General features: G+C 46.9%; 1 protein-coding gene across 1 annotated transcript in view; it reads left to right on the forward strand.

The window, feature by feature from the left end:
• The window catches only part of LOC135538451 (chromosome transmission fidelity protein 18 homolog), a 178,396-nt gene that overhangs the window by 12,657 nt on the left and 154,460 nt on the right, over window positions 1–11,279 (forward strand). The window contains 5 exon segments of the mRNA XM_064964351.1: window positions 5,513–5,702; window positions 7,894–7,954; window positions 7,957–7,985; window positions 9,954–10,024; window positions 10,704–10,717. Of these exon segments, the coding sequence (XP_064820423.1) occupies window positions 5,513–5,702; window positions 7,894–7,954; window positions 7,957–7,985; window positions 9,954–10,024; window positions 10,704–10,717 (365 nt within the window).

Genomic DNA, 11,279 nt, shown 5'->3' on the forward strand with positions numbered 1-11,279 from the left:
GCTCTCTAATAACCCACTAGTACATCAATTAGAACCAGCCCTCTAATAACCCACTAGTACATCAATTAGAACCAGCCCTCTAATAACCCACCAGTACATAAACTAGAACCAGCCCTCTAATAACCCACTAGTACATCAACTAGACATCAACTAGGGTCCTGTGTGGCTCAGTCGGTAGAGCATGGCGCTTGCAACGCCAAGCGTCGTGGGTTCGATTCCCGCTGGGGCCACCCATATGTAAAAGTAGTGGCCCCAGCCGACTTGTAAGTCGCTTTGGACAAAAAGCGTCTGCTAAATGGGATATATTATTATTTATATTATTAACTAGAACCAGCCCTCTAATAACCCACTAGCACATCAACTAGAACCAGCTGACCAGCCCTCTAATAACCCACCAGTACATCAACTAGAACCAGCTGACCAGCCCTCCAATAACCCACTAGTACATCAACAAGAACCAGCTGACCAGCCCTCTAATGACCCACTAGTACATCAACTAGAACCAGTCCTCTAATAACCCACTAGTACATCAACTAGAACCAGCCCTCTAATAACCCACTAGTACTTCAACTAGATCCAACTGACCAGCCCTCTAATAACCCACTAGTACATCAACTAGAACCAGCTCTCTAATAACCCAGTAGTACATCAACTAGAACCAGCTGACCAGCCCTCTAATAACCCACCAGTACATCAACTAGAACCAGCTGACCAGCCCTCTAATAACCCACTAGTACATCAACTAGAACCAGTCCTCTAATAACCCACTAGTACATCAACTAGAACCAGCCCTCTAATAACCCACTAGTACTTCAACTAGAACCAACTGACCAGCCCTCTAATAACCCACTAGGACATGAACTAGAACCAGCCCTCTAATAACCCACGAGTACATCAACTAGAACCAGCTGACCAGCCCTCTAATAACCCACTAGTACATCAACTAGAACCAGCCCTCCAATAACCCACTAGTACATCAACTAGAACCAGTCCTCTAATAACCCACTAGTACATCAACTAGAACCAGCTGACCAGCCCTCTAATAACCCACTAGGACATCAACTAGAACCAGCTCTCTAATAACCCACTAGTACATCAACTAGAACCAGCCCTCTAATAACCCACTAGTACATCAACTAGAACCAGCCCCCTAATAACCCATTAGTACATCAACTGGAACCAGCTGACAGCCCTCTAATAACCCACTAGTACATCAACTAGAACCAGCTCTCTAATAACCCACTAGTATATCAACTAGAACCAGCCCCCTAATAACCCACTAGTACATCAACTGGAACCAGCTGACCAGCCCTCTAATAACCCACTATTACATCAACTAGAACCAGCCCTCTAATAACCCACTAGTACATCAACTGGAACCAGCTGACCAGCCCTCTAATAACCCACTATTACATCAACTAGAACCAGCCCTCTAATAACCCACTAGTACATCAACTAGAACCAGCTGACCAGCCCTCTAATAACCCACTAGTACATCAACTAGAACCAGCTGACCAGCCCTCTAATAACCCACTAGTACATCAACTAGAACCAGCTGACCAGCTCTCTAATAACCCACTAGTTCATCAACTAGAACCAGCCCTCTAATAACCCACTAGTACATCAACTAGAACCAGCCCTCTAATAACCCACTAGTTCATCAACTAGAACCAGCCCTCTAATAACCCACTAGTACATCAACTAGGACCAGCTCTCTAATAACCCACTAGTACATCAACTAGAACCAGCTCTCTAATAACCCACTAGTACATCAACTAGAACCAGCCCTCTAATAACCCACTAGTACATCAACTAGAACCAGCCCTCTAATAACCCACCAGTACATCAACTAGAACCAGCTGACCAGCCCTCTAATAACCCACTAGTACATCAACTAGAACCATCTCTAATAACCCAGTAGTACATCAACTAGAACCAGCTGACCAGCCCTCTAATAACCCACTAGTACATCAACTAGAACCAGCTCTCTAATAACCCACTAGTACATCAACTAGAACCAGCCCTCTAATAACCCACCAGTACATCAACTAGAACCAGCTGACCAGCTCTCTAATAACCCACTAGTACATCAACTAGAACCAGCTGACCAGCCCTCTAATAACCCACTAGTACATCAACTAGATCCAGCCCTTTAATAACCCACTAATACATCAACTAGAATGAGCCCTCTAATAACCCACTAGTACATCAATTAGAACCAGCCCTCTAATAACCCACTAGTACATCAACTAGAACCAGCCCTCTAATAACCCACCATTACATCAACTAGAACCAGCTGACCAGCTCTCTAATAACCCACTAGTACATCAACTAGAACCAGCTGACCAGCCCTCTAATAACCCACTAGTACATCAACTAGAACCAGCTCTAATAACCCAGTAGTACATCAACTAGAACCAGCTGACCAGCCCTCTAATACCCCACGAGTACATCAACTAGAACCAGCCCTCTAATAACCCACTAGTACATCAACTAGATCCAGCCCTCTAATAACCCACTAGTACATCAACTAGAACCAGCCCTCTAATAACCCACATCAACTGCTGACCACCTGTTACTCCACGAGGAGACTGCTTACCATCTGTTACTCCACGAGGAGACTGCTGACCACCTGTTACTCCACGAGGAGACTGCTGACCGCCTGTTACTCCACGAGGAGACTGCTGACCACCTGTTACTCCACGAGGAGACTGCTGACCACCTGTTACTCCACGAGGAGACTGCTGACCATCTGTTACTCCACGAGGAGACTGCTGACCACCTGTTACTCCACGAGGAGACTGCTGACCACCTGTTACTCCACGAGGAGACTGCTGACCACCTGTTACTCCACGAGGAGACTGCTGACCACCTGTTACTCCACGAGGAGACTGCTGACCACCTGTTACTCCACGAGGAGACTGCTGACCACCTGTTACTCCACGAGGAGACTGCTGACCACCTGTTACTCCACGAGGAGACTGCGTGGCAGGCTGAACACCTGTTCCACGAGTGCAGCGTCAAAAGGACCTTGGCGAGTTGCCAGCTAGCATTAAACTTATCTTGTAAAATACCATCAATCTTCACATAATCACTATTTAAACTACACATGGTTGATGATATTACTAGGTTAACTAGCGTGTCCTGTGTTGCATATAATCAATGCGGTGCCTGTTAATTTCTTATCGAATCACAGCCTACTTCAACTTCGCCAAACGGTCGATGATTTAACAAAAGCGTATTCGGGGGAAAAATCACAGTCGTTACATGTACCTGACCATAAACGCCTTTCTTAAAATTAATACGCAGAAATATATAATTTTTTAAACCTGCATATTTAGTTAATATTGCCTGCTAACATGAATTTATTTTAACGAGGGAAATTGTGTCCCTTCTCTTGCGTTCAGTGTCAGCAGAGTCAGGGTATATGCAGCAGTTTGGGCCGCCTGGCTCGTTGCGTTCAGTGTCAGCAGAGTCAGGGTATATGCAGCAGTTTGGGCCGCCTGGCTCGTTGCGTTCAGTGTCAGCAGAGTCAGGGTATATGCAGCAGTTTGGGCCGCCTGGCTCGTTGCATTCAGTGTCAGCAGAGTCAGGGTATATGCAGCAGTTTGGGCCGCCTGGCTCGTTGCGTTCAGTGTCAGCAGAGTCAGGGTATATGCAGCAGTTTGGGCCGCCTGGCTCGTTGCGTTTAGTGTCAGCAGAGTCAGGGTACATGCAGCAGTTTGGGCCGCCTGGCTCGTTGCGTTCAGTGTCAGCAGAGTCAGGGTATATGCAGCAGTTTGGGCCGCCTGGCTCGTTGCGTTCAGTGTCAGCAGAGTCAGGGTATATAGGGTATATGCAGCAGTTTGGGCCGCCTGGCTCGTTGCGTTCAGTGTCAGCAGAGTCCGGGTATATGCAGCAGTTTGGGCCGCCTGGCTCGTTGCGTTCAGTGTCAGCAGAGTCAGGGTATATGCAGCAGTTTGGGCCGCCTGGCTCGTTGCGTTCAGTGTCAGCAGAGTCAGGGTATATGCAGCAGTTTGGGCCGCCTGGCTCGTTGCGTTCAGTGTCAGCAGAGTCAGGGTATATGCAGCAGTTTGGGCCGCCTGGCTCGTTGCGTTCAGTGTCAGCAGAGTCAGGGTATATGCAGCAGTTTGGGCCGCCTGGCTCGTTGCGTTCAGTGTCAGCAGAGTCAGGGTATATGCAGCAGTTTGGGCCGCCTGGCTCGTTGCGTTCAGTGTCAGCAGAGTCAGGGTACATGCAGCAGTTTGGGCCGCCTGGCTCGTTGCGTTCAGTGTCAGCAGAGTCAGGGTATATGCAGCAGTTTGGGCCGCCTGGCTCGTTGCGTTCAGTGTCAGCAGAGTCAGGGTATATGCAGCAGTTTGGGCCGCCTGGCTCGTTGTGTTTAGTGTCAGCAGAGTCAGGGTACATGCAGCAGTTTGGGCCGCCTGGCTCGTTGCGTTCAGTGTCAGCAGAGTCAGGGTACATGCAGCAGTTTGGGCCGCCTGGCTCGTTGCGTTCAGTGTCAGCAGAGTCAGGGTATATGCAACAATGTAACATATGTAGACAGGATGCCACCCGTTCCATTAAACACGGAACGGTTCCGTATTTCACTGAAAGAATAAACGTTTTGTTTTCAAAATGATCATTTCTGGATTTGATGTTGATGTTTGATGTTAATGACCAAAGGCTTGTATTTCTGTGTGTTTATTATATTATAATGTCTTGATTCAGTTCAGGAAGTAAGCTCATAATGTCCAGATGCATCATCCCAAGCCCTTTACGATGCATCATCCCAAGCCCTTTACGATGCATCATCCCAAGCCCTCTACGTTCAATAGGTGGTTTCAGGCCCTGTCTGATGGTTGGTATTGATCTGTCCCAATAGGTGGTTTCAGGCCCTGTCTGATGGTTGGTATTGATCTGTCCCAATAGGTGGTTTCAGGCCCTGTCTGATGGTTGGTATTGATCTGTCCCAATAGGTGGTTTCAGGCCCTGTCTGATGGTTGGTATTCATCTGTCCCAATAGGTGGTTTCAGGCCCTGTCTGATGGTTGGTATTGATCTGTCCCAATAGGTGGTTTCAGGCCCTGTCTGATGGTTGGTGTTGATCTGTCCCAATAGGTGGTTTCAGGCCCTGTCTGATGGTTGGTATTGATCTGTCCCAATAGGTGGTTTCAGGCCCTGTCTGATGGTTGGTGTTGATCTGTCCCAATAGGTGGTTTCAGGTCCTGTCTGATGGTTGGTATTGATATAGTTGGTGTTGACCTGTCCCAATAGGTGGTTTCAGGCCCTCTCTGATGGTTGGTATTGATCTGTCCCAATAGGTTGGTTTCAGGCCCTCTCTGATGGTTGGTGTTGATATAGTTGGTTTGACTATCAGATTGCGTAGATCTAGATCATAGATATATAGATGCATAGATCTGCCCCATTCGGTCTATCCGTATTAGTAATAGAGGCAGCAGCCAATGTCAATATGAGGAACTCTCAAATCAAAGTGTGTGTGTGTGTGTGTGTGTGTGTGTGTGTGTGTGTAGACCCCAGCTAATCCCGGTGATCTTGGACATCAGTGGCTTCGCAGCCATCCAGGAGTCTCCTCGGAGAGTCACCGCGGCAACGTCGTGTCACGTTCTGAAGCGCCCCCCGGCCGAGGGGGGATACATTAGTGTGACGGACCAGACAGGAAACCGCGTCTACCTCCGACAGACAGACGACCTGAGGGGAAAGGTAAACTTTTAGCCAATCACTGAGCTTTACCCGATCCACCAATCACCTCTCTCTCTGTCTCCCTTATTTACTGTCTTATAGGACCCCAGTCACCTCTCTCTGTCTCCCTTATTTACTGTCTTATAGGACCCCAGTCACCTCTCTCTCTGTCTCCCTTATTTACTGTCTTATAGGACCCCAGTCACCTCTCTCTGTCTCCCTTATTTACTGTCTTATAGGACCCCAGTCACCTCTCTCTCTGTCTCCCTTATTTACTGTCTTATAGGACCCCAGTCACCTCTCTCTGTCTCCCTTATTTACTGTCTTATAGGACCCCAGTCACCTCTCTCTGTCTCCCTTATTTACTCTCTTATAGGACCCCAGTCACCTCTCTCTCTGTCTCCCTTATTTACTGTCTTATAGGACCCCAGTCACCTCTCTCTCTCTCTCCCTTATTTACTGTCTTATAGGACCCCAGTCACCTCTCTCTCTGTCTCCCTTATTTACTGTCTTATAGGACCCCAGTCACCTCTCTCTCTGTCTCCCTTATTTACTGTCTTATAGGACCCCAGTCACCTCTCTCTGTCTCCCTTATTTACTGTGTCTTATAGGACCCCAGTCACCTCTCTCTGTCTCCCTTATTTACTGTCTTATAGGACCCCAGTCACCTCTCTCTGTCTCCCTTATTTACTGTCTTATAGGACCCCAGTCACCTCTCTCTCTGTCTCCCTTATTTACTGTCTTATAGGACCCCAGTCACCTCTCTCTCTGTCTCCCTTATTTACTCTCTTATAGGACCCCAGTCACCTCTCTCTGTCTCCCTTATTTACTGTCTTATAGGACCCCAGTCACCTCTCTCTGTCTCCCTTATTTACTGTCTTATAGGACCCCAGTCACCTCTCTCTCTGTCTCCCTTATTTACTGTCTTATAGGACCCCAGTCACCTCTCTCTCTGTCTCCCTTATTTACTCTCTTATAGGACCCCAGTCACCTCTCTCTGTCTCCCTTATTTACTGTCTTATAGGACCCCAGTCACCTCTCTCTCTGTCTCCCTTATTTACTGTCTTATAGGACCCCGGTCACCTCTCTCTGTCTCCCTTCTTTACTGTCTTATAGGCTGTGGACCCCGGTAACCTCTCTCTCTGTCTCCCTTATTTACTGTCTTATAGGACCCCAGTCACCTCTCTGTCTCCCTTATTTACTGTCTTATAGGACCCCAGTCACCTCTCTGTCTCCCTTATTTACTGTCTTATAGGACCCCAGTCACCTCTCTCTGTCTCCCTTATTTACTGTCTTATAGGACCCCGGTCACCTCTCTCTGTCTCCCTTATTTACTGTCTTATAGGACCCCAGTCACCTCTCTCTGTCTCCCTTATTTACTGTCTTATAGGACCCCAGTCACCTCTCTCTGTCTCCCTTATTTACTGTCTTATAGGACCCCAGTCACCTCTCTCTGTCTCCCTTATTTACTGTCTTATAGGACCCCAGTCACCTCTCTCTGGCTCCCTTATTTACTGTCTTATAGGACCCCAGTCACCTCTCTCTCTGTCTCCCTTATTTACTGTCTTATAGGACCCCGGTCACCTCTCTCTGTCTCCCTTATTTACTGTCTTATAGGACCCCAGTCACCTCTCTCTGTCTCCCTTATTTACTGTCTTATAGGACCCCAGTCACCTCTCTCTCTGTCTCCCTTATTTACTGTCTTATAGGACCCCAGTCACCTCTCTCTGTCTCCCTTATTTACTGTCTTATAGGACCCCAGTCACCTCTCTCTCTGTCTCCCTTATTTACTGTCTTATAGGACCCCAGTCACCTCTCTCTGTCTCCCTTATTTACTGTCTTATAGGACCCCAGTCACCTCTCTCTGTCCCCCTTATTTACTGTCTTATAGGACCCCAGTCACCTCTCTCTCTGTCTCCCTTATTTACTGTCTTATAGGACCCCAGTCACCTCTCTCTGTCTCCCTTATTTACTGTCTAATAGGACCCCAGTCACCTCTCTCTGTCTCCCTTATTTACTGTCTTATAGGACCCCAGTCACCTCTCTCTGTCTCCCTTATTTACTGTCTTATAGGACCCCAGTCACCTCTCTCTCTGTCTCCCTTATTTACTGTCTTATAGGACCCCAGTCATCTCTCTCTCTGTCTCCCTTATTTACTGTCTTATAGGACCCCAGTCACCTCTCTCTGTCTCCCTTATTTACTGTCTTATAGGCTGTGGACCCCAGTGCTTTTCGTAGCTCCCATAATGCATTGGGTTTGCTGGCTGTTCCCATCGAGTACTGAGAGAACAGGTGGCCGAGAAGGTGAGTACGCCCCCACACATACAGCTGACCTTGCGGGGGACACAATTCATTTTCCGTAAACCTAACACGTACTCTTAACCTAACCTTAACCCAAAAACATAACCCTAGCTCCCAACCCTAGCTCTAACCCTTAACCTAATCCTAACCTTAACGCAAAGACATAACCCTAGCTCCCAACCCTAGCTCCTAACCCTTAACCTAATCCTAACCTTAACACAAAGACATAACCCTAGCTCCCAACCCTAGCTCCTAACCCTAGCTCCTAACCCTAGCTCCTAACCCTAGCTCCTAACCCTTAACCTAATCCTAACCTTAACACAAAGACATAACCCTAGCTCCTAACCCTAGCTCCTAACCCTAGCTCCTAACCCTAGCTCCTAACCCTAGCTCCTAACCCTTAACCTAATCCTAACCTTAACCCAAAGACGTAACCCTAGCTCCTAACCCTAGCTTCCAACCCTAGCTCCTAACCCTAGCTCCTAACCCTAGCTCCTAACCCTAGCTCTAACCCTAGCTCCTAACCCTTAACCTAATCCTAACCTTAACACAAAGACATAACCCTAGCTCCCAACCCTAGCTCCTAACCCTAGCTCCTAACCCTAGCTCCTAACCCTAGCTCCTAACCCTTAACCTAATCCTAACCTTAACACAAAGACATAACCCTAGCTCCTAACCCTAGCTCCTAACCCTAGCTCCTAACCCTAGCTCTAACCCTAGCTCTAACCCTTAACCTAATCCTAACCTTAACCCAAAGACGTAACCCTAGCTCCTAACCCTAGCTTCCAACCCTAGCTCCTAACCCTAGCTCTAACCCTAGCTCCTAACCCTAGCTCTAACCCTAGCTCCTAACCCTAGCTCTAACCCTTAACCTAATCCTAACCTTAACCCAAAGACGTAACCCTAGCTCCTAACCCTAGCTCCTAACCCTAGCTCCTAACCCTAGCTCCTAACCCTTAACCTAATTCTAACCTTAAAACCCCTTAAACCCCCTAGAAACAGCATTTGACCTTGTGGGAACTAACAAAATGTTCCCAGTTTGTCAAATTTTAGTTTGTTTACTATTCTACTTCTGGTCGTCAAGTATAGTTAAACCTTCACCTTAAACACATCCACGCACACCCTTCCAAAGTCTAGAGCTGACTGTTTGACTGTTTCTGACTGAGCTGACTGTTTCTGACTGTTAAACACGTCCACACACACCCTTCCAACGTCTAGAGCTGACTGTTTCTGACTGTTTCTGAAGGTTTCTGACTGAGCTGACTGTTTCTGACTGAGCTGACTGTTTCTGACTGTTGCTGACTGAGCTGACTGTTTCTGACTGTTGCTGACTGAGCTGACTGTTTCTGACTGAGCTGACTGTTTCTGACTGACTGTTTCTGTCTGTTTCTGACTGTTTCTGACTGAGCTGACTGTTTCTGACTGTTTCTGACTGAGCTGACTGTTGCTGACTGACTGAGCTGACTGTTTCTGTCTGTTTCTGACTGTTTCTGACTGAGCTGACTGTTTCTGACTGAGCTGACTGTTGCTGACTGAGCTGACTGTTTCAGACTGAGCTGACTGTTTCTGACTGACTGTTTCTGTCTGTTTCTGACTGTTTCTGACTGAGCTGACTGTTTCTGACTGTTTCTGACTGAGCTGACTGTTGCTGACTGACTGAGCTGACTGTTTCTGTCTGTTTCTGACTGTTTCTGACTGAGCTGACTGTTTCTGACTGAGCTGACTGTTTCTGACTGAGCTGACTGTTTCTGACTGAGCTGACTGTTTCAGACTGAGCTGACTGTTTCAGACTGAGCTGACTGTTTCTGACTGACTGTTTCTGTCTGTTTCTGACTGTTTCTGACTGAGCTGACTGTTTGACTGAGCTGACTGTTGCTGACTGTTGCTGACTGACTGTTTGTCTGTTTCTGACTGACTTTCTGTCTGTTTCTGATTTTCTCTCTGTTTCTGACTTTCTGTCTGTTTCTGCAGCGTCATCGCCAAGTGGTGGAGGAATCTCAGCGCCCAACAGAGCGACTCAACAGGTGTGTGTGTGTGTGTGTGTGTGTGTGTGTGTGTGTGTGTGTGTGTGTGTGTGTGTGTGTGTACATGCAGTACCAAATCTAAAGTTACTCATTCAAGGGTTTTCTTTATGTTGAATAATAGTGAAGACATCAAAACTATGAAATAACACATATGGAATCATGTAGTAACCAAGAAAAGTGTTAAACAAATCAAAATATATTTGAGATTCTTCAAAGCAGCCACCATTTGCCTTAATGAAAGCTTTGCACAACCTTGGAATTCTCTCAACCAGCTTCATGAGAAATGCTTTTACAACAGTCTTGAAGGAGTTCCCACATATGCTGAGCACTTGTTGGCTGTTTTCCTTCACTCTGCGGTCCAACTAATCCCAAACCATCTCAATTGGGATGAGGTTGGGTGATTTTGGATGCCAGCTCATCTGATGCAGCACTCCATCACTCTCCTTCTTGGTCAAAAAGCCCTTACACAGCATGGAGGTGTGTTGGGTCATTGTCCTGTTGAAAAACAAATGATAGCCCCACTAATAGTCCCTCAAACCCAGATGAGATGGCGTATCGCTGCAGAATGCTCTAGTAGCTATGCTGGTTAAGTGTGCCTTGAAATGTAAATAATTCACTGACAGTGTCACCAGCAAAACACCATCACACCTCCTCCTCCAAGCTTCACAGTGGGAACCACACATGTGGAGATCACCAGTTCACCTAAACTGCGTCTCACAAAGACACAGCGGTTGGGACCACAAATAGACTCCTCAGACCAAAGGACAGATTTCCACCGGTCTAATGTCCATTGCTTGTGTTTCTTGGTCCAAGCAAATCTCTTCTTCGTATTGGTGTCCTTTAGTAGTGAATTTTTGCAGCAATTCGACCATGAAGGCCTGATTCACCCAGTCTCCTCCGAACAGTTGATGTTGAGATGTGTCTGTTACTTGAACTGCGTGAAGCATTTATTTGGGCTGTAATTTCTGAGGCTGGTAACTAATGAACTTCTCCTCTGCAGCAGAGGTAACTCTGGGTCTTCCTTTCCTGTGGTGGTCCTCATGAGAGCCAGTTCCATCATTGAACTTGATGGTTTTTGCGACTGCACTTGAAGAAACTTTCAAAAAGTCTTGAAATGTTCCTCATTGACTGACAATGTCTTAAAGTAATGATGGAATGTCGTTTCACTTTGCTTATTTGAGCTGTTCTTGCCATAATATGGACTTGGTCTTTTACCAAATAGGTCTATCTTCTGTATACCACCCCTACCTTAAATCATTAAGAGGGAAAGAAA

The sequence above is a fragment of the Oncorhynchus masou genome, unplaced genomic scaffold (genome assembly GCF_036934945.1).
Source record: "Oncorhynchus masou masou isolate Uvic2021 unplaced genomic scaffold, UVic_Omas_1.1 unplaced_scaffold_966, whole genome shotgun sequence".
Classification (NCBI taxonomy): domain Eukaryota; kingdom Metazoa; phylum Chordata; class Actinopteri; order Salmoniformes; family Salmonidae; genus Oncorhynchus; species Oncorhynchus masou.